The sequence below is a fragment of the Trachypithecus francoisi genome, unplaced genomic scaffold, assembly GCF_009764315.1.
Source record: "Trachypithecus francoisi isolate TF-2019V2 unplaced genomic scaffold, Tfra_2.0 Lachesis_group0, whole genome shotgun sequence".
NCBI classification, from domain to species: domain Eukaryota; kingdom Metazoa; phylum Chordata; class Mammalia; order Primates; family Cercopithecidae; genus Trachypithecus; species Trachypithecus francoisi.
Genome location: NW_022681453.1, coordinates 88,616,910 through 88,641,205, shown reverse-complemented (window position 1 = coordinate 88,641,205; position 24,296 = coordinate 88,616,910). Strand labels below are relative to the sequence as shown.

At 37.5% G+C, this 24,296-nt stretch overlaps 1 protein-coding gene across 1 annotated transcript in view; it reads left to right on the top strand.

Annotated features, from left to right (window-relative positions):
* Positions 1-24,296, top strand: part of ADGRG7 (adhesion G protein-coupled receptor G7) — an 86,156-nt gene that overhangs the window by 7,092 nt on the left and 54,768 nt on the right. Inside the window, exons 2-5 of the mRNA XM_033211471.1 lie at positions 16,322-16,435; positions 17,430-17,534; positions 20,322-20,434; positions 22,741-22,890. Of these exons, the coding sequence (XP_033067362.1) occupies positions 16,322-16,435; positions 17,430-17,534; positions 20,322-20,434; positions 22,741-22,890 (482 nt within the window). The remainder of the gene's footprint in view (positions 1-16,321; positions 16,436-17,429; positions 17,535-20,321; positions 20,435-22,740; positions 22,891-24,296) is intronic.

The window sequence follows — 24,296 nt, the reverse complement described above, 5'->3', positions numbered from 1 at the left end:
CATGGCTGCAAAGATCCACTGTTGAAGACCAATGGAGGGGTCTGACATACTGGCTGCTGATGGAGTGGTAGCTGGGGATGGATCTGTCCTCCCCCTATCCCACTGCCCTAACCAGTATTTAGAGAATACTGTATACACAGTATTTAGAGAACTAGAATGAGAAAATTTACCAGAACAAAAATAGTAAAATTTAAACTTGGAGCAAATGTGTTTTTGCTTGTTTGTTTAAGGTTGTAAAATAGTTTCATTCAGGTTAAAATATTATGTACTATGGATTTTACCCCATTAAGACTGCCAAATTTATAAGACCTCAATTAAAGGGCATACCTCACAAAGTTTTTTTTTTTTTCCTTCCTTCCTGTTCCCTTCCCTTCCCTTCCCTTCCCTTCCCTTCCCTTCCCCTCCCCTCCCCTCCCTTCCCCTCCCCTCCCCTTCCTTCCCTTCCCTTCCCTTCCCTCCTTCCCTCCCTCCCTCCCTTCTTCCCTCCCTTCCTCCCTCCCTCCCTTCTTCCCTCCCTTCCTCCCTCCCTCCCTTCCTTTTTTCCTTTATGTAAGTGATATCTACACTTAAAGGGAAATATATGGTGACTTACAAGGGACACAGTTATAGCAAAAACATTAAAAACAAGGACCAAAGTACAAAAACAACATAAGAAAGAGTGCAGCGTGGGGGACAGAAAACATGGAAGTTCAAGGCTTAGCAGGAGTTGCTTAAAATAAATACAAAATATATTCCTGAAGTCTCTGAGTGCTAAGATCCAAAAGGAGGCATAATAAGTGATAAAGATCCTATGTCTAACAGCATAGGCATACCAGCTCCTCAAAAAGACAAGCTTTTCTCTGGTTCTGAGCAGCATTTTTCAATTGGCTGTTTATATAAGGGATATCTCTTAGCTTTGGGGTAAACCCAGTGGAAAAGGAGAGGGTTCTCACTATGATTTAAAGAACAAGAGTGAAAGACTGGCACTGTTTGCTGTTACTATTTTGCCTTGTACATTTTATTGAGAGTGCATTTGAGGTGGTAAATTCTGTTTCTTTTCACTTCACTCCACTCCACTCTACTCCATTTCTTTTTATCCTATCCCATCCCATCCTATGTAATTGTTGAATATTCTTGCTTGGGTTCCTTTGTTCAGGTATAGACATAAATTGTTTTTACATTTTTTTTAAGAGGGAGAGAGGTCACACATATCTCTGAGAAACTGATGAAAGCTACAAATGTCTTAGTAGGGAAAATATACATAAAAACACAAAATTTTGCATAAATTAATTTTATTGCATTCAAAATTTATTTTGAATAATTACTCCAGGCTGGAGTAACATATATATAAATTAAGATAACGTATAAATTAAGTCTCTCTCACTTTTATTTTTCTTGAAAAAGTAATGACCTCATTGTGAAAAATAAAAAAAGAACTTCAAATTCTGCTCTGAGTAAATTTCAATGAGAAGTTACTCTGATTTGACAGTAAACATTGATGTACAACAATATTTATGCTATTTGTGCATTTAATTATTATAATACCTATAGTTTTAAAAATTCTTACTATGTTCTAGGTCCTATGCTAAAAACTTAGAACAAATCTCAGTTTTGCCAGAACTCCAGCCTTTTCACATTGGGCATTCTTCTAAGAAAAACACAAGAAGCAGTACAGCCTTTGGGCACCTTCACTCTTGATGATGAAAGTAAAATGAAAACATAATTAAGCTTTATTATATTTCTTCCCATTGACATTTTCCAACTTGTGCTAAGCCTGATATAATCATAGACAGATGTCCACAGTCATAATGGTAGAAAATATTTTAACTCCTCTCAAAGGGAGAGTATCTTAACCTCAAAACACATGAGTAGTACCTTACTTGACCATGTTCTACACCTCTCCTGGTTCATAGAATTTCCTGCTCTTTGCCACCAGGACTGTTTTTTTCTTTATCCTCACTTATCTCCAGATATCCTAAACTTCATTCTCTACCACAGGATACACCAGTTCCTCAGTCCTGCAAGAGATTTCAGGACGTTGAAATAGTCCCAATCCCCAAGGTCTGACTTCATAGCATTGATCATTTTTGTTGTTGTTTTGTTTTTGTTTTGAGATGGAGTCTCGTTCTGGAGTGTGGTGGCACGATCTCGGCTCACTCCAACCTCCACCTCCCGGGTTCAAGCAATTCTCCTGCCTCAGTCTTACAAGTAGCTGGGACTACAGGCGCGTGCCCCACGCTTGGCTAATTTTTGTATTTTTAGTAGAGACGGGGTTTCACCATCTGACCACACTGGTCTCGAACTCCTGACCTCAAGTGATCTGCCCGCCTTGGCCTCCCAAAGTGCTGGGATTACAGGCGTGAGCCACTGCACCTGGCTTGATAATTCTTACACTGTGGAAAATACAGGTTGTTGTGAAAGGTCAGTGAGAGTTTATTGTTTGTCAGAAAATAATCTGACCACAGACACTTGGCTTTAATTTCACTCAATTACAGTACTTCTTTCAGAGGCAAACTCAGTAAGTCTAACTCATGTGACTGTTCCTGGAGGATATTTTCATTTGTGGGTTAAAAAACAAAAGAGTCCAGAGAAGTGTTTTCTGGAGGCAGAAAGTTGGTTTTAGGCAGCCGTAGTGTTCTTTTGTCTTAATCCTGGTGTTGTAAATCTTTCTTCTGCTCCTTAAGCAGTCTCCCTTCTTGCTTCCTCACATAACCACCCCCTAAATTAAAAAAAGAAGTCTGTGAAAGGGAAGGGATTTTTAAAGTAAATTTATTCCAGTTTGGCTATGTAATTGGCTGAGGGGCATGGATTATTTTAACATAGAATCAGTGATGCTTAAAGTGTTGATTCCATTTGAAAAGTTACTTTCTTAAATGAAGGGGCTAAAATCTTGGCTTAGTGGATTATTCCTGGATTTCCAGGTATTAGATCCTTTTACTTGAAATTCTGGATATGTCCACCACTTGTTGTTCTTTAATGACACAAATGTTGACGATCTAACATGGAATATAGTGGTTAAAATAGATACTTGAGAGTATAGGGGGAAAATGTACAAGAGTAGGGGAAAGAAAACTCTGTGGCCAAACTGCCTGAGTTTAGATCCCAATGATGCGCCTCACTAACTTTGAGCAAGTTATTAACTTTGAGCAAATTATTCAACATTTTTGAGTCTCAGTTTTCCCACCTATTATGTGCATGCTAGTAAACCGTATCTTATAGGGCTGTCATGAGGCTTGAATGAATTAATACATTAAAAAGTTTAAGATGATGTCTAGTACATCATAAGTACTGAATAAATTGGCTGCTATCCTCTAGGAATTTTTAGGTAATTCAGTGTAGAGCATAGTTTTCTCCACTCCCTGGTTTATGCCTTGGATAGATACCATTGACCTAGACTGGACCTTTGGATTGAGACTCCAATTACCAATCCAAAAGTTTACAATAGGTTTAATCATTAAGCTCAATTGACTAGCTCAAAACAGAAACAGAAACAGTTCTAAGAACTGGCACATCTTCCTGCACTTGCCTTTCAATACTTATGCTGCACTGCACCATCAGGAAACATGTTTATTAAAATATTTAGCCGTGCATACCAAAGTATAATAAGAATTAAAAAAGGAAAAAACATTTAACCAGTTTGTTGAAATACTGAACCAGGTAGTTAATACCAGACAAATTTTACCTTAAATAAAGACTATACTTTATGTATTTTATTTGTATAAATCTTTCAGGTTTTTTTTTTCTTTACAACCAGAATAAATTTTCCTAAACATTGTCCTCTCATTTAAGAGTTAACTTTATTGTCACCAAACTATTTCAAATTAGGACAAATGAGAGATGCCTGGATTTTAAACCCCAAAAGATTAAGCCAGGTACCAGAAAGGATCTGCAGATGAAATTTCTTAGACTAAGGAAATATATTTTTATTTCCCTGCTTATTAAAATCAAACTTTTCAAAATAGACTCTAATTTTGTCTAGGAGAAGAAATTAATATTTTTTGTTTGGAATCTTTAATATCATTTTATGCTGCTTTCTCAACCAGCATGTGTGTGTTGTATATGTTCTGTTTTTAAACTTCCAAGATATGTAGCAAAAGCATTGAAAATGTGTAGTAAAAGCATTGAAAATAGGGCTAACAATTCTAGATATACTGCTTTGTACGATTTAAAAGAATATAGGAAAATTATTATTATCACACTGGTGTTATAAAAGAAAAATGTTGCTATTAAATATGTTCCAAAATATGGAGCTCAAATAAAAGGAAGTTGATGCTGCCTGTTGCAATCAACGATAAAGGCAGGCACTGTGAGGAGGCAGCAGAAGCACTTGATCAGTTACAAGGAGATCTGAGTCTAGTACCTGCTCTGCTACCACTTAATTACTGATCTGGAACTAATCACTCAGCCTTTATGTAGAATGAGGGGGTTGGGTTGATGAATAACTAATGTCACTTTTTTTTCAAGATCATAATTCTAAAACTAGTTATATGATATGAACAAGCCACTTAATCTTTGAGTCTGACTTTCTTTATGTAAAAATACAGTCTTAAAGATACCAGTACTACTTTTGCTGTATTTTGTGGGTAATTTAGGTATTTCGGAGGCTAGAGTCTTGAATTGCGTAGCACAAGGTGTTAAACAGGTGATTGTGACAGAGGAATTGTTAGTTCAGCTTAGACTAGATACCCTCAACCAAGATGCAAATGGCAAAGAAGCCAGTCAGCAAACGTTTGCTGGGTACCTTCTATTCGACAGCATTGTGTTAAGATTTGAAGATATGGACCAAGACCCTTGTTCTAAAAATTGACAAATTATTTCTTAACTTTAAGAAATGACTCTTGACTTACAGCAAAAAGACAGAAGGAGTAGACATGGATGGATCTCCTTCTTGTTTACAAACATAGAAGTTATAAATAAAATATGACAATAATTCAAATATGCAAGCAGGCTTTCTTTCTTGAAGAAAAATCACAAGTGGCAGAAATAAAGAGTAAAGTTACTACTATGAGGGGAGCAAGCACTGTTGCAATTTCCATGCATTCAGGGGACAGGAGGCATGATTTCTATGCTGTGTGAAGCAAGGGAGCTGGACCTGAGCCACCAGCTTAATTCCTAAGCCTTAAGGAGTAGGATCAACCAAGAAAAGAAGATTAGAAAAATTCTACTGACTAGCCCAAAGAAGCATTAAATAGCATTAAATAATACTATCATCTGTTCAAGGCCATAAGTAAGGACAAAAAAAGTCACTACTAGTCATTGAAACTCCAGGCTTTACAATCTAAATCTGTCCTACCTGCACAGTATTGAAATCTCAAAAAATAATCCTAATACTAGTTCAAGACTACTACTGATGGTGCCCCAGGATCATAAAAGAAGTAATCATGAAATTTTCCTGTAGAAATATTTCCACAAACAAGACCCATAAAAGTCTCATGGAAGAATAATAAATAAGATAAAGATGGGTTTACAATACAAAATTACATGCGAACTATGATGCTGGAGAGACATCAGATGTCATCAAAAGGATTAACCCTCCCAGAATTGGATATAACAAAACAATCTGAAAGAGAATGTAAAATATGTTTAACAAGATTAAACCTTTAAAATATAGGAGAAAAATAAACAAAAGCCGGGCGTGGTGGCTCAAGCCTGTAATCCCAGCACTTTGGGAGGCCGAGATGGGTGAATCACAAGGTTAGGAGATCGAGACCATCCTGACTAACACAGTGAAACCCCGTCTCTACTAAAAAAAAAATACAAAAAACTAGCCAGGCGAGGTGGCGGGCGCCTGTAGTCCCAGCTACTTGGGAGGCTGAGGCAGGAGAATGGTGTGAACCCGGGAGGCGGAGCTTGCAGTGAGCTGAGATCCGGCCACTGCACTCCAGCCTGGGCGACAGAGCGAGACTCCGTCTCAACAAAAAAAAAAAAAAGAAAAAGAAAAATATAATATTTTTAAAAAGAATAGGAGGATTTGAAAAAGAACCAAATAATACTTTTAAAATGGAAAAGAGTAAGATAAAAAAAAGTTAATGAGTGATTTAAAAGGAAGTTAGAAACCATTAAGGTGCTGAGCATGGTAATTCAGGCTTGTATTCCCAGCATTTGGGGGCTCAGGTTGGGTGTCACTTGAAGCCAAGAGTTTGAGAGCAACCTTGGCAATGTAGCAAGACCTCATCTCTTCAACACACAAAATATTATTTAAAAAATAGCCAGGCATGGTGGCACCTGCCTATAGTCTGAGTTACTCGGGAGAATGTGGCAGAAGGATCCCTTGAGCCCAGGAGATGGAGGCTACAGTGAGCTATGATTACACCTTTGCACTCCAACCTGGGTGACAGAGGGAGACCCTGTCTCTACAAAACAAACAAATAAAGTCCCTCCTCCACACCCTAATAATTAGAGAAGACTAGGGAATGGAAAAGAAAGCTAGGAAACTGTAATTCAGCATAGTAATATAAAGAGATGCTAATAATAATGAGATTAAAAAATTTGATGTCTAGAAGGCTAAAGCCCAACAGGGTCTAGCAGACATTTCAGAAGAGAATAGAAAATACGGGAGAAGCAACTCTTAGAGAAGTAATAACTAAAAAGTTTTCGCGATTGAAGAATGACTTTTCAAGTAGGAAAAGAAAAACAAACCACATCATGGTAAAATTGCAGAACATCAGATAAAGAAAATTTAAAAGATGTTTATAGAAAAAAAGACTCCCCCAAAATAAATAAAAATTGGGAAATAATATTTTCAAAGTGTTGTCAACCCAGAATTCCTACCTTATCAAACTGACAATCAACAGTGAGAGAAAAATAAAAGCATTTTCAGATAAACCCTGAAGAATCTGTCACTCACAGACTCTGGCTGAAAGAATTATTAAATCATATACATCAAAAATCAAGACGTTGAACCCAAAAGGAAGAAAGTGTAATATGAACACACCTTGTTTTATTGCACTTCACTTTATTGCACATCATAGATATTGTGTTTATTTTTACAACTGGAAATTTTGTGACAATTCTGTGTCAAGCAGGTCTGTTGGTCCTATTTTTCCAATAGCATGCGCTCACTTCATGTCTCTGTGTCAGTCACATTTTGGTAATTCTCGCAATATGTCAAACTTTTTCATTATTATTTCTGTTATGGTGATCTGTGATCACGATCTTTGATGTTACTATTGCAATTATCTTTGGGTGCCATGAACCATGTCCATGTAAGATGGCAAACATAATCAATAAATGTTGTATGTGTTCTGGCTGCTCTACAGACTGGCAAATCCCCTGACTCTCATACTCTTCTCAGACTTCTCTATTCCTAGAGACACAACATCATTGAAATTAGGCCAATTAATAATCCTACAATGGCCTCTAAGTGTTCAAGTGAAAGGAAGAGTTGCATGTCTCTCACTCAGGATCAAAAGCTAGAAATGATTAAGCTTAGTGAGAAAGGCATGTGAAAGCTGAGAAAAGCAGAAAGCTAGTATGATGTGTCAAACAGTTAGCCAAATTGTGATTGCAAAGGAAAAGTTATTCAAGGAAATTAAAAATACTACTCCAGTGAACACACAAATGGTAAGAAAATAGAAGAGTCTTCTTGCTGACATGGAGAAAATTTGAGTGGCCTGGATGGAAGATCAAGCCAGCTACAACATTCCCTTAAGCTAAAGCCTAATCCAGAACAAGGCTCTGATTTGTTTCAATTCTATGGAGGCTGACAGAGTTGAGACAGCTACAAAGGAAAAGTTGGAATCTAGCAGAGATTGGTTTACGAAGTTTAATGAAAGAAGCCATCTCCATAACATAAAAATGCAAAGGAAAGCAGCAAGTGCTGATGTAGAAGCTGCAGCAAGTTATTCAGAAGATATAGATAAGATAATTGATGAAGATGACTATACTAAACAACAGATTTTCAGTGTATAAAACAGTCTTCTATTGAAAGAAGATGCCATCTAGGACTTTCACAGCTAGAGAGAAGTCAACATCTGGCTCCAAACTTCAAAGGACAGGTTCTGTTGTTAGCAGCTAATACTGCTGGTGACCTAAAGTTGAAGCCAATGTTCATTCACCAGTGGTTTCGAGATGAAACTGTTTCACTTCAGATCATTGGGTATTAGATTCTCATAAGGAGTGTGCAACCTACATCTCTTGCATGCATAGTTCATGTTATGGTTCATGCTCCTATGATAATCTAATGCTGCTGATCTCACAGGAGGCTAAGCTCAGGAGATAACACTCACTCGCCCATGGCTAACCTCCTGCTGTGTGACCTGGTTCCTAACAGGCCATGGACTGGTACCCAGGGCTGGGGACCCCTGTTCTAGAGTTTTATAGTTTTGCATTTTACGTTAGATCTATGATTCATTTGAGATAGCTTTTGTGAAAGATGTAAGTCTATCTCTATGTTCATTTTTTTTTTTTTTTTTTGCTTATGGTTGTCCAGTTGTTTAAGCAACATTTGTTGAAAAGACTATCCTCTCTCCATTGAATTTCCCTTGCTTCTTTGTTGAGGAGCAGTTGACTATATTTGTGTGGGTCTATTTATGGAGTCTCTATTCTATTTTATTAATCTATTTGTCTATTCTAGTGGGGTGTGAAATGGTATTTAACTGTGGCTTTAATTTGTATTTCTCTGATGACTAAGATGCTGAGTCTTTTCACGTGTTTATTGCCCATCCACATATCTTCTTTTATTAAGTGTCTGTTCAAGTCTTTTGCTGCTTGGGTTCTTATTATTAATGTGTATTCTTCACAATTTACAAATTGCAATTCTAATCTACGGTTAGATTTACAAATCTAATTTACACTTCTGGATATAATTCCTTCATCAGATATATGTACTGCAAGTATTTTCTCCCAGTTGGTGGCTTCCATTTTTATCTTTTTCTTTTTCTTTTCTTTTTTTTGAGATGGAGTCTCGCCCTTTTGCCCAGGCTGAAGTGCAGTGGCATGATCTTGGCTCACTGCAACCTCTCTGCCTCTCAGGTTCAAGCAGTTCTCCTGCCTCAGCTGGGACTATAGGCATGCGTCACGATGCCCGGCAAAGTTTTGTATTTTTTTGTGTGTGTATGTGTGTGTGTATATATATATATATATATATTTTTTTTTTTAATAGAGACAGGGTTTTACCAGGTTGGCCAGGCTGGTCTCAAACTCCTGACCTCAGATAATCCACCATCTCGGTCTCCCAAAATGCTGGGATTACAAGCAGGAGCCACCATGTCTGACCTATTTTTAATCTTTTTTTTTTTTTTTTTTTTTTTTTTTTTGAGACGGAGTCTGGCTCTCTCGCCCAGGCTGGAGTGCAGTGGCCGGATTTAATCTTCTTAACAGTGCCTTTGATGACAGGAGTTTTTAATTCGACTAAAGCTAATTATCAATTTTTTTCTTTTATGCTTAGTGCTTTTGGGTCCTTTAAAAAAATCTTTATCCCAAAGTTGCAAATGTATTCTCCTATGTTTTCTTTGAGAAACATTTTAGTTTTAGCTTTCTGATTTTAGGACTACAGTCCACCTCAGATTGAGTTTTCAAGGTGATTTGTTTATTCAGTTAGTCTAGCACCATTTGTTGAAAAAACTTTCCCTTCTCAATTAAATTACCTTGGTATGTCTTTAAAAAGACAATGGACCATATATGTTTTACCTATTTCTAACCATTTGTTCTACTTCATTGATGTATTTGACTACCTTTATGCTGATTTCATCTTGTCTTGATTGCTATGGCTTTACTGAAAGTCATACCTTTAGTAATGTGAGCCATCTAAATCAGTTTTTTTTCCAATCTTTAAAAAAAATTTTGTTTTACTTTAAGTTGCAGGATACAAGTGCAGAACGTGTAGGTTTGTTACATAGGTATACGTGTGCCATGGTGGTTTACTGCACCTGTCAACTTATCATCTAGGTTTTAAGCCCCGCATGCATTAGCCATTTGTCTTTTTTTTTTTTTTTTTTTTGAGACGGAGTCTTGCTCTGTCGCCGGGCTGGAGTGCAGTGGCCGGATCTCAGCTCACTGCAAGCTCCCCCTCCCGGGTTTACGCCATTCTCCTGCCTCAGCCTCCGGAGTAGCTGGGACTACAGGCGTCCGCCACCTCGCCCGGCTAGTTTTTTGTATTTTTAGTAGAGACGGGGTTTCACCGTGTTAGCCAGGATGGTCTCGATCTCCTGACCTCGTGATCCACCCGTCTCGGCCTCCCAAAGTGCTGGGATTACAGGCTTGAGCCACCGCGCCTGGCCTAGCCATTTGTCTTAATGCTCTCCCTCCCCTTGCCCCCTACTCCCCAACAGGCCCCAGTATGTATTGTTTCTCTTCCTGTGTTCATGTGTTCTCATGGTTCAGCTACCACTTATGCATGAGAGCATGCAGCGTTTGGTTTTCTGTTCCTGTGTTAGTTTGCTGAGGATGATGGCTTCCAGTTTCATCCATGTCCCTGCAATGGACATTATCTCATTCCTTTTTATGGCTGCATAGTATTCCATGGTGTATATGTACCAAATTTTCTTTATCCAGTCTATCATTGATGGACATTTGGGTTGGTTCCATGTCTTTGCTATTGTAAATAGTGCTGCAATAGACATATGGGTGCATGTGTCTTTATAGTAGAATGATGAGTATATACCCAGTAATGGTATTAGTGGGTCAAATGGTATTTCTGGTACTAGATCCTTTAGGAATTGCCACACTGTCTTCCAGAATGGTTGAACTAATTTACCCTCCCACCAACAGTGTAAAAGCGTTCCTATTTCTCCACAGCCTTGCCAGCATATATTGTTTCTTAACTTTTTAATAATCACCATTCTGACTGGTGTGAGATGATATCTCTTTGTGGTTTTGATTTGCATTTCTCTAATGATTAGTGTGATGTTGAGCTTGTTTTCATATGTTTGATGGCTACATAAATGTCTTCTTTTGAGAAGTGTCTGTTCATATCCTCTGCCCACTTTTTGATAGGATCATTTGTCTTTTTTCTTGTAAATTTGTTTCAGTTCCTTGTAGATTCTGTATATTAGACCTTTGCAATGAAGTGAATGCAAACAATTTCTCCCATTCTGTAGGTTTCCTGTTCATTCTGATAATAGTTTACTTTGCTGTGCAGAAGCTCTTTAGTTTAATTTGATCCCATTTGCCAATTTTGGCTTTTGTTGCAATTGCTTTTGGTGTTTTCATCATGAAGTCTTTGCCCATGCCTATGTCCTGAAGGGTATTGCCTAGGTTTTCTTCTAGGGTTTTTATGGTTTTGAGTTTTACACTAAAGTCTTTAATCAATCTTGAGTTAATTTTTGTATAAGGTGTCAGGAAGGGATCCGGTTTCAGTTTTCTGCATATGGCTAGCCAGCTTTCCCAGCGCTATTTATTAAATAGGGAATCCTTTCCCTATTGCTTGTTTTTGTCTGAGTTGTTGAAGATCAAATGGTTGTAGATGTGTGGTGTTATTTCTGAGGCCTCTGTTCTGTTCCATTGGCCTATATATCTGTTTTGGCACCAGTACCATGCTCTTTTGGTTATTGTAGCCTTGTAGTATAGTTCGAAGTCAGGTAGCATGATGTCTCCAGCTTTGTTCTTTTGCTTAGATTGTCTTGGCTATACAAGCTCTTTTTTGGTTCCATATAAAATTTAAAGTAGTTTTTTCTAATTCTGTGAAGAATGGCAATGGTAGTTTGATGGGAATAGCATTGAATCTATGAATTGCTCTCAGCAGTGTGGCCATTTTCAAGATATTGATTCTTCCTATCTTTGAAGATGGAATGTTTATCCATTTGTTTGTGTCCTCTCTTATTTCCTTGAGCAGTGGTTTGTAGTTCTCCTGGAGGAGGTTCTTCACATCCCTTGTTAGCTGTATTCCTAGGTATTTTATTCTCTTTGTAGAAATTGCGATGGGAGTTCACTCATGATTTGGGTCCCTGCTTGTCCATTGTGGGTGTATAGGAATGCTTGTGATTTTGCACGTTGATTTTGTATCCTGAGACTTTGCTGAAGTTGCTTATCAGTTTAAGGAGTTTTGGGGCCGGGCGCGGTGGCTCAAGCCTGTAATCCCAGCACTTTGGGAAGCCGAGACGGGTGGATCACGAGGTCAGGAGATCGAGACCATCCTGGTCCACACGGTGAAACCCCGTCTCTACTAAAAAATACAAAAAACTAGCCGGGCGACGAGGCGGGCGCCTATAGTCCCAGCTACTCCGGAGGCTGAGGCAGGAGAATGGCGTAAACCCGGGAGGCGGAGCTTGCGGTGAGCCAAGATCGCGCCACTGCACTCCAGCCTGGGCGACAGAGCTAGACTCCGTCTCAAAAAAAAAAGGAGTTTTGGGGCTGAGATGATGGGATTTTCTAAATATAGAATCATGTTGTTTGCAAACAGAGACAATTTGATTTCCTATTTGAATACCTTGTATTTCTTTCTCTTGCCTGATTGCTCTGGCCAGAACTTCCAATACTATGTTGAATAGCGTTGGTGAGAGGGGGCATCTTTGTCTCATGCCAGTTTTCAAAGGAAATGCTGCCAGCTTTTGCCCATTCAGTATGATATTGGCTGTGGGTTTATCATAAACAGCTCTTATTATTTTGAGATACATTCCGTCAATACCTAGTTTACTGACAGTTTTTAACATGAAGTGATGTTGAATTTTATCAGAGGCCTTTTCTGCATCTATTGAGGTGATCATGTGGTTTTTGTCATTGGTTCTGTTTATGTGACGGATTACATTTATTGATTTGCATATGTTGAACCAGCCTTGCATCCTAGGGATGAAGCCAACTTGACAGTGGTGGATTAGCTTTTTGATGTGCTGCTGGATTCGGTTTTTGCATCGATGTTCATCAGGGATATCCGCCTGAAGTTTTCTTTTGTGCCTGTGTGTCTCTGCCAGGTTTTGTTATCAGGATGATGCTGGCTTCATAAAATGAGTCAGGGAGGAGTCCCTCTTTTTTTGGAATAGTTTCAGAAGGAATGCTACCAGCTCCTCTTGGTATCTCAGGTAGAAGGGATTTGACTTCTTGTTTTAGTCTTGTGAGGATTTATGTGTCCAGGAATTTATCCATTTCTTCTAGTTTTTCTAGTTTATTTGCATAGAGGTGTTCTTCTTTTTGGCTTTTCTGTCTTTTGCATTTCCACAAATATTTTAGATCTGCTTGTTAATTTCTATAAAAAAAGTTTCATTTATGGATTTTTGACTGTATCAATTTGGGGAGAATAGATACCTTAGCAACTTTGAATCTTCCATCCATACTAGGCATATATCTCCATTTATTTAGATCTTTTAAAATGTATTTGAACAGGGTCAGGTGTGGTGGCTCACACCTGTAATCCCAGCACTTTGGGAGGCCAAGGTGGGTAGATCACGCAGTCAGGAGTTCGAGACCAGCCTAGCTAATAAGGTGAAACCCCATCTCTACTACAAATACAAAAATTAGCTGGGCATGATGGCATGTGCCTGTAGTCCCAGTTACTCGGGAGGCTGAGGTAGAAGAAACGTTTGAACCTGGGAGGTGGAGGTTGCAGTGAGCCAAGATTGTGCCACTGCACTCCAGCCTAGACAACGGAGCAAGACTCTGTCAAAAAAAAAATTATCTGAAAAATGAAATCTTGTTAAGTAAATTTTGTAAGATTTATTCCCAAGAATTTTATAATTTTTGATGCTATTTTAAATGAAAATGATTTTATACTTTTAGATTTCAATTGTTTGTTGCTAATATATTAAAATGCCTTTATTTTATATCATGCAGTCTTGCTAAATTAACTTATTAATTACAGTAACTTTTTGGAGATATCTTAGCATTTTTAATATATTTGATGATATCATCTGCAATTCCTTCTTAATTTTACTCTTCTGTTTCTTTTTCCTGCATATTGCACTGGCTAGCATCTTCAGCACAATGTTGAATAGAAGTGATTATAGCAATTATATTGAACTCTGTTTTTGTCAGTCTTAGGAGAGAAAGCATTCAATATTACACTGTTAAGTATGATATTTGTGGTAAGTTCTTCACAGGTGATTTTATCAGTTTGAAGAAGTTCTCTTTTATTTCTTATTTGCTGAGAGTTTAAAAAAAGTCAGATTCTTTTTGTCTCCTACATTTATTGAGATGATCATGAAGTTTTTCTCGTTTATTCTATCACATGATTAATTAATTTAATTGATTTTCTATTGATTGCCAACCTAACCTTGCATCCCTGGGATAAATCTCACTTGGTCATGATGTATTATTAGTTTTATATGTTGAGAGATTTGACTTCCTGCTATTTTTAAAGGATTTTTTTGGCATCTGTGTAAAAATTCGTTGGCCTGTAATTTTATTTTCTTGTAATGTCTTTGTCAGATTTTGGTATAAGGGTTATCCTGGCATTATGAAATGATCTGGGAAGTTCCTTCCTTTCTTTATTTTCTAAAAGAGTTTGTATGGATTGGAATTACTTCTTCTCTAATTTACAAGTAAAACTATCTGGGCTGACAGTTGGATGCTTTCAGGATTTTCTCCTTATCTTTGAGTTACAGCAGTTTGACTGACTATGATGTGTTTATGAGTGGTTTTTCTTGTATTTGTTTTTCTTGTGATTTTTCTGAGCCTCTTGGATCTATAAGCTAAAGTTCTTAATAAAATTTGGGAAATTTTGACCATGATTTCTTCTGATATTTTGTCTTCCCTATTCCTTCTCTTTTCCCCTTCTAGGACTCCAATTGCATATATGTTAGACAATATGTTGATATTGTCCCACAGATTCTTGAAGCTCAGTTTATTTTTTAAAATCTGTTTTCTCCCCCGATTTGAGATTAATTTCTACCCAGACTTTGAGCTTCTTTTCTATATGGCTCCTTCTATTCTGGGATAGCTACCTTCAATTTCCAGTTGTTCTTGTAGCCCCAAAGAGTTTCCTGTTATACCTTAACTCATTAAGACCGTGGCTTTCTGATCGAATTTCAGCCACTTCTGCCATAGAGACTGGGTAGTGCCCTTAGTGGAAATACCAAAGAAACTTGGAATACCTTTCAGTTTCTGCCTGTTTTTCATTGCTGTCCAGTGCCTTCGAGTAGTTGTTTTTAAACGTTTGTGCATACATTAAAGTTGTTATCTATGAGGGGGTTAATATGGTACAATCTATTCCATCATTATTGAAACCAGAACTCTACCTCCTGTATTTATTTTTATTTTTTATTTTTTTTGAGATAGAGTCTCACTGTGTTACCCAGGCTGGTATGCAGTGGTGTGAACTCAGCTCACTGCAATCTCTGCCTCCCACGTTCAAGTTATTCTTGTGCCTCAGCCTCCATAGTAACTGGGATTACAGGCAGGCAGCACCACACCAGGCTAATTTTTGTATTTTTAGTAGAGATGGGGTTTCACCATATTGCTTAGGCTGGTCTCGAACTCCTGACGTCAAGTGATCTGCCCACCTCGGCCTCCCAAAGTGTTGGGATTAGAGGTGTGAGCCACTGCACACAACCCTGTATTCTTAAAGTTAATTTGTTCACCTTTCACTCTGTTTTATAATTTAGAAATCCTGCTATCCCCAACTCAAAATAACTAGTCATTAGAACCTAACAATTCTTTATCAGGTATGCTTCCTGAATCTAGTGACACCCTAACTTGCTTAGAGTCACTGCTTGAGTTCTAGTTCTCATTTAACTGGTTTTGCTTGCCCCTTAGCCTCAGTCATTTCCCACACTCCTTCACTTATCCTCCTCAAAATAATTCCTTATTATGTTACTCCTTTGTTTTATGACCCCTGTAAGGTTCCTTCAAGATTAAATCTTCTTGGTTTGGTTTATAAAGTCCCTTCCAATTGAATCTATGTCCTAATGTTGTTCCACATAGAACCAATGCTAGATGTTAAACTCTTCTCTGTTCCTTAGACACATCAGAACTTTCCATGTTTTTGTGATTTTTGCACTTTGTATCCTGCCTGCTTGGGTCACCCATTTTCATCTGGCTTTTCAAGATGTAATTTTAAAATCCAGTCCACATGCTATCTCTTCCCGGATCTTCTTGGCTAGGTTACCTCTGTCTTCAACCTCTCTCCTATGTGTTTTTACTGTACTTATAAGTCTCCAAGTTGACTCTATCTATCTATCTATCTATCTACTGACCATCTATATACTTTCTGATTTCTCAGAGGATTCTAATCTCTTTGGTCAAAGCATGTGTTTCAACTATGTCTCTTTGGTACCCATAGCATCTAGTGAACATTGTACATCGTGCAGATTCTTAGTTTTTATTTCATGAATGATGATATTACAAAGAATATTTTATAGCAATGATACTCAAAGCAGGGGTTTTACATATAGAAATTAAGTGGCTACAGGCATGAAAAGAGAAATGATTCAGCCAGGTCATGACTGCTCTGTTATTTATTGTTTTTTTTTAGGAAAATCTACTTCCTCATCGAGCACCCCTACACAGTTCTGCAGGAATGGTGGAACCTGGGGAAATGGCAGATGTATTTGTACAGAAGAGTGGAAAGGATTGAGATGTACAATTGGTAAATTACTTGGGATAATGTTAAGGTGTAAGGTTTACGTCACTCTTGTATTAATAAGAATAGCAATAAAGCTTCTAGAAGCTTCAGTTAATGGTTACAGAAACAATGGGCATAATGATGATGGCTTTAGGATGTGTTTATCAGCTCAATAGTAAAAGTTGAGTTTTCTTCTTGGGCAATTTATCAGTATATTCAATGCACCTTATCTGTTTCCTGACTACTAAGTTTTTCTGCAGACTCACAGTTGTGTTACCTGCTGGCTGCAGTGACTAATCCAGGGCAATGAATGACATGATTCTCTCAGGTTCTTTCAATTGGTAATATGCCATAATATCCCATTTCAAATATCACCACTCTAATATATTTAACTTTTGTGAAATCAAGATGCATCTTCCTAAGAATACACTTATATTAAATTTTTATCTTTTCTTCCTTTACCTTGAAAAGTTATTATTAAGTTAGTGGTGTGATTTCAATCAATTGTGTCTCAGAATCAAAGTTCAAGGCTATGTTTAAATTTGAGGTGTGCTTCTCAACACCGTACAATTCATGCTGTCTGCTTAGGGTTCAGAGCCCTAGATATCCACTGCTGTCATTTCCTATACTCCTACCGGTCAACATATGCCACAGACCCCATGAATTTGCCTTTTTGCTTTGCCCACATCCTCATGATACCGTTGACCATTATGGGCTCTATATTTTTAGTTCTCAAGATTCCAACTAATGTTACAGTAGCCTAGCTCACATTCCCTCTCTACCCAGGTTTATATTGTGCACATTTTAACTGGAACCTGTTATCTAACATACTATTTATTCTAATGGCAATAACTTAACCAGATAGGAAAGTATAAAAGTTCCTCACAGGTCAATGGGTTCTATAACCCTTCTACTGCCTTTCAAATTTCACTGCATACGTTCTGAACTTTGACTTTTATCTAGTTTCAATTTTTTTAAAGTATGATTTATAATAAAGAATTTTTTCTCTTTTTTACAGCTAATTTTTGTGAAAATAGTACCTATATGGGTTTTACTTTTGCCAGAATCCCAGTGGGCAGATATGGACCATCCTTGCAAACATGTGGCAAGGAGACTCCAAATGGTATGTGTTTTCCCAAACATTTACTCTATTTACGCATAAGAATTACTAAGCTGAGTCATACCTCTCATACCTCCAACTAGTGTTAGGTCCCTGAAGGGCATCAGGAAAGGTTTTGTGGAAGGACTTGACTCCCTTTCATGATGCTAATGTTCAAAACTTAAGGTAGTATCTCACAAAATCTTAAATTTCCCAAAAGTTTAATATGAATCGGTTGTTTGTGAATTCCTCTGAATCTTTCTTCAATTGGTTTATTTTTCCAGCTTTTGCTTTCTCCTGGAGTTTAATTAAATTGACATTTGCTCCTTTAGTTATATAATTTAAACAAAAATTTCTAATCAGTCAAAATTATGGACTAATATCATATCTATTTTCAGATTTCATTTTTCCAGGTAGAGATGCATGGTTAAGTCTGTTTAGAGTTGGAAGTCCTTCACCTTCTTGGTCATTTTAGTTATCCATCTTGGAACATTCTCTAACTTCATTCTACTTTTCTTGACGTGACTACATTACTTGTATACAGGCATTCAGAGAGTGAAAGAGTAAATAGAATTTTCTGTTTCTAATATGGTCCCTGATAATATCCAAGATTTTGATGATTCACTTCAGTGCTACATTGGGTAATATCTTCTGAGTGTAGGCTTTAGAAATTCCTAGATTCTATCCTGATAACAAGAGCCTATTATGCTGTTTAATTTTCCCTAATGTTTTACTTGTCCCTTGTTTGCCTTGACTTGCATCTGAGCAATCCTACTTCTCTTTTTTTTTTTTTTTTTTTTTTTGAGGCGGTGTCTCGCTCTGTCGCCCGGACTGGAGTGCAGTGGCCGGATCTCAGCTCACTGCAAGCTCCGCTTCCCGGGTTCACGCCATTCTCCTGCCTCAGCCTCCCGAGCAGCTGGGACTACAGGCGCCCGCCACCTCGCCCAGCTAATTTTTTTTTTTGTATTTTTAGTAGAGACGGGGTTTCACCGTGTTAGCCAGGATGGTCTCGATCTCCTGACCTCGTGATCCGCCCGTCTCGGCCTCCCAAAGTGCTGGGATTACAGGCTTGAGCCACCGCGCCCGGCCGCAATCCTACTTCTCACATCGTCCTGCAGTTAATTCAGTACTTCCTATGGGACTAGATATCTCAGGAATACAGCCAATTATAAATCAACGACAAAAATGTTTGATAAAACTACTGCTGGCAATGGCCCTGAAGGGAATGTGACATTTTACTTAGATATTTATTTTTGTGTGTGTCAGGGGAACTCTGAAACACTAAATAAATTAAATGAATTGCTCTTTTTAAATTGCTTTGTATCTTATTATTATGAGAAATTATGCAGATCTGTATTTGATTTGTGGAATTCAAATTGCTTCTGCCATATACATCATTGTGTTAGTCCATTCTTGCATTGCTATAAAGAAATACCTGAAATGCCATATCAGTCATGCTTACTCAAGTATTCATGATCCTACTCTCTCCATAAGTCCTCCTGCATTTTTTACTCGGAGCGTAAAAGGGGCTTCTACCATGTTGACACTTACTATACATACTATATATACCATACTTTACTATCTGGTATGCTATTGATACCTATTGTCTTGATTTTACATGTTTTGTGTGTTCTAAATATTTCATAATGGCTTATAAAACAAATACAACTTACAAAACATAACTGTGCTACTGAATTAGGAAGAGCAAAGGTGTCAGTCACATACCCTTGAAGAGTCATCACACTTGTTTAATATACATTAATTCTTTGGGACAAGAGACTCAACATTTTTTATTTGGTTATACTTTTTCTTTTCTGAGCACCTATTAGGAAAACATGTTTATAATATTTACCATCAAATTTCAGATTGAGCCTATAATTTTACATATTTAGATTCTAACTGTTGGCAATTTTGCTTTTGGTTTTATATTAATAATTACTTCTAATGACTCAATATTATATACCAAATGATCAAAATACTTTTCAATGGTTTTTGAGTGGGGATATTTACACTTTTAGGTAACATTGAAGAAAAGATGCATCTGACATGTGTCCACTTAAAAGTTATTTATAGCCCATAAATACGTTAGAAATTTTCATGATGTCATGGTGTAGAGGTGAAGCCATCATATAAATTAAGAGTGACTCCAACTCTGTGCTTTACATGTTATTGAAGCAATCTCTAATTTCAGTGTTTCTAGTTGTTGTCCCAAGAAGGAGTTGCCCAAAACTAGTCCTGAGGAAAAATCTACCTTTTGGTCAGCTGTCTCTCTAATTATGATTTTTTTTCTGTATCAGCTACTTAAGTATTAACTACAGGAAGGCAGTGAGGTAGGGAAGCTTACGTGATAATCCTAGGAAATAAACCAAATGACCCAGCAAACATTTATTGAGAGGCAACCAAACATCTAATAAATACAATAGAATATAACAGAACTCTTTGCCTTTCAGCTGTTATTCAGATTTGCATAAAGCAGTCAAGATCAACATATAATTCAATATCTATTAGGAATTTTTCCTATTGTTTCTAGTCTCTCAGCCTAGTATTCTGTCATCATATCCACTTGAAAGGCATTATGTGCCTTATTGTTGAAAGGTAAATCTTACTTGAAGACATCAAAGGAAGGAAATAGTCAACTGGTCTTTTGAAGTCCAGATTCAAAAATCAAGACAATAAGTGGTATCTGCCTAAAAATAATATGCAATAATTTTTAATAAATAACTTTTAATAAAAATTAGTTATTGCCTAAAAATACTATGCAATAATTTTAATAAATAATTATTTTTAATAAAAAATTTATTTTTATTAAAGCAGGCAATCCAATGGCAGTCCGGCTGTGCAATCTCTCTCCATATGGAGAGATAGAATTACAAAATGTGACAATAGGAAATTGCAATGAAAATCTGGAAACCCTGGAGGAGCAGGTATGCCATATGACTCACTGATGGGCAACTGGAAGAAGTTCTGATTCCATGCAGTTTCTGTTCTTCAGATACCTGAGGGTCAAATCAATGCTTTTAAAACTCTCAAATTAGAAATAACGAAAACTAGTGACTGAAGCCACTCTTATTTATTTATTTAATTATTTATTTTGAGACCTAGTTTTGCTTGTGTCACCCAGGCTGGAGTTCAATGGCACCATCTCAGCTCACTGCAACCTCCGCCTCCCAGGTTGAAGCAATCCTTCTGCATCAGCCTCCCGAGCAAGCTGGGATTACACATGCCACCATGCCCAACTAATTTTTGTATTTTTAGTCGAGACGGGGTTTCACTGTGTTGGCTAGGCTGGTCTCGTACTCCTGACCACAGGTGATCCGCTTGCCTCGGCCTCCCAAAGTGCTAGGGTTACGGGCATAGTAAGCCACCGCACCCGGCCGCCGCTCTTATTTTTAAAAGTTGACATCTGTTTGTGAAAAAGGACAGTTGGTTCATCAAATTTCAGCAAACGATAATCAATAGCACATTGAAAATGGCTTCATCTTTGTAGATCAGTGAAGTTTTGACTGGATATAGATTCCTGACATTTAACACCAAAGGAAAGCCTCTTGATGGTGTAATTGGACCAGAATGAAGAGAAAGAAACTATAATCAAAGACCCTTTGAAACAGGAAACTCCAAACCTGATGCAGGTCTCAGGGCAGTATCTATGAGCAGGTGAAACAGAAAGTACATCTAACTAGATGTTTTTTTCATGCAGATTAAATTATTTTGACTGAAGTTGTACCCAAATGCACATGCATGGAAGAGCTAACACTAGGGGACAAGCAAGGGGAGGAAGAGGAAACCAACCTTTACGTACAGTCTTTCATGTGCCTGGCATGTTGCATATGTTATCACATTTAATCCTTATAAAACTTCTGTGAGTTGAATGTTATTCCCATATTATAAATAATTATAGCCAATAACACTTACTAATTGTTGAGCACCTACTGCATGCCAAACATTGTGCCAAATATTTAATGTATTTATTAATCTTATTTAATTTTTATAACACCATAGATAGGTATTAATGTACGCATTTTATAGATGAGGAAAATGTGGTTCTGAGAGGTGAAGCATTTTGTCTAGTGACCACAGACAGAAAGTGATAGAGCTGTTCTTTATTTAAAAGTTCACACTGTACTACCCTGGCTCCCTAATCACAGATGGGCAGGGTAGGGTTTGGGTGGGGACAGGAGATGGAGAGTGGAGGTAGCTGCCAATCTCACAAGTGGTGCCAACCCACAGACTGAGGAAAGATGCTAAATTTGGAATCTGACAAACCAGAGTTTGGTTCTTAGCTCTGCCACGTCTAAGCTGTGAGAAACTTGGTTGAGCTCCCTAACTTCTTTTGAAGGTGCACAACTCACAAAGTTGTTTTGCTTATTAAATGTGATAACACCTGTAAATATCTAACAGAGTGCCTAGCACATAGCAGGATCTAGCAATTGAATTGGAGTTATTTGTTTCTGTCTACTGATTGGATATTATTTCTGACACTTACCCAAGTGTGAATAACCTGTAACATTGGTATAATTTGTGAAATGATGCTGCCATCTAGTGAAAACGAAGACACACACACACACACACACACACACACACACACACACGCGTGTGTGCGCACGGACACCCAGCTTCACCTATGACAATATGGATTGGCATGTTTTAGCCCCACAACACAGAGTCCTGGGGCTAACTGGCACCTAGAGAGGTCATCTTGGCCAGTGCCTCCCTAACTACCAGTGCTGAAAAGCCAGTTTAAAAAATTTTGAACCCATTGCACAACAATAATTTTGTGAAATACAATTAAAATAAATTACTGGAAAAACGAAATGAAAAATATGCATAAAACACAAACCAAAATTTTAGAACTATTAGATTCAACAGCAAAAAATTGCTATATACATTTCTGACCAATTACTTTCAGTTTCTGTGCTTATCTCTCTATGACCTTCGTAACACACAGTGAACCAATGCTGGCCCATGGATACACTCTAGCAGCTCCAATCTAGCTAAGGCAGCCCCTTATATTTAATCAATGCTGTCAAACAGGAAAGGCTGGGAAAACCACTGGCCTGTATGTACTTTGTCCATTACACAAGGAAAGATGCAAACGTGGAAAACTGAGTGAACATGATGTTCAGGAGATTGAGGCTCAGCTAAATTCCAACTTATTTACCTGCAGTTGCTTACAAAGTATTTGGACATAATTGTGTAAAGCTAGGGTTTTTTTTCCTGGTTTTTTAAACAGGTAAAGGATGTCACAGCACCACTTAATAACATTTCTTCTGAAGTCCAGATTTTAACATCTGATGCCAATAAATTAACTGCTGAGAACATCAGTAGTGCTACGCGAGTGGTTGGACAGATCTTCAACACTTCCAGAAATGCTTCACCTGAGGTAAAACTCACAAAGCTTTTTTTTTTTTTTTTTTTTTTTTTTTTAGAGGGGGTGTTGGGAAAGAAAGAGAGATGTCCTGAACTCCACTCCTTATTCCACAATATGGATTTGAGCATAGTTTAGGTTGCTTAAAGGTATTTTCCATAGCACTCCTGAGAGGTGCTCAAAGATATTAAAAAAAGGGCCTCTTGTCCAAATATTTTCTTTTAGGATATTCATAATGATCATTATCGTGTTGTCTTTTTTTTTGAGACAGAGTCTCATTCTGTCACCCAGGCTGGAGTGCAGTGGCACGATCTCAGGTCACTGCAACCTCTGCTTCCCAGGTTCAAGGGTTCAAGTGATTCTCAGCCTCCCAAGCATCTGGGACTACAGGCACACACCACCACACCTGGCTATCATGTTAAGTCTTTTAGGAAGTCCTGGAATGCATAAGTCTGCTTCACCTTATGAATATGTTTACCAACTACATTTGACCTTACCATCCCTAGTGCATTCCAAGTGAATAATGGTTCAAGAACTTACTTTGGAACGTGATTTTAAACTGCAATGTGTTTCTATTAAGAATATTTACATTTTAGTCTTGGCTTTCTGAAAACTTTAAGCCTAGTTTACATTCCTGATATTTTAACCTGCTAAACCCTGGTACTTGAAAACAAGCATACTCAACATTTACTAATTGGTATTAACATTTACTAGCTGGGTAGTGGTCAAACAGGGCTACAAACCACCAGTATAGACTCACCCTGTGTACAACTTGAATATCAACATGCCCTGAAAATAGTTACTCCTTTCTTCCATTCCCTTGAAATGTTTTATTTCAGAAAAAAATATTTTTGAAATATTTTTCCTACTGAAAAGTAAGTGGGATTCGAGTTAATAAAAATGGAATTGAAAGAGAAAATATTGACCTCCAAATGTAGAATTAATGGAAGGATTAACCAGTAGGCAGGAGGGCTTCAACACTCCCAAAGAGGGAAGTTAAATAGTAATCAAACACCAAAAGATCATCTCTCTGACACACTCCTGAGTTATTGATTGAAAGAAGACTACAAATTATTTTACTAAGTCTAATAGTTACTAAGACTAATAGTTACACTAAGTTTAATAGGCATACTAAGTATAACTTAGTTATGCTAAGTATTATGAGCTGTAATTTTTAACAACCAGAATACTGCAGTCTTCTTATTTTGTTTCTGCTTTTGTATCCAAGTACTTAATTTTGTGTCCTTGGAGTTTGGTGGGGATTCCATGAAAGATCTTGCTATGAGGTCGAATTCAGAGACTTAAACCTCCTAATTCACTACCTTAATTTATATTTTCACTTTGCCCTATCTTGATTCTCTCAGTCATCTTATGTGGATCAAATAATAAACCTTTAATTTTGTAAAATGCTTGCCATTACA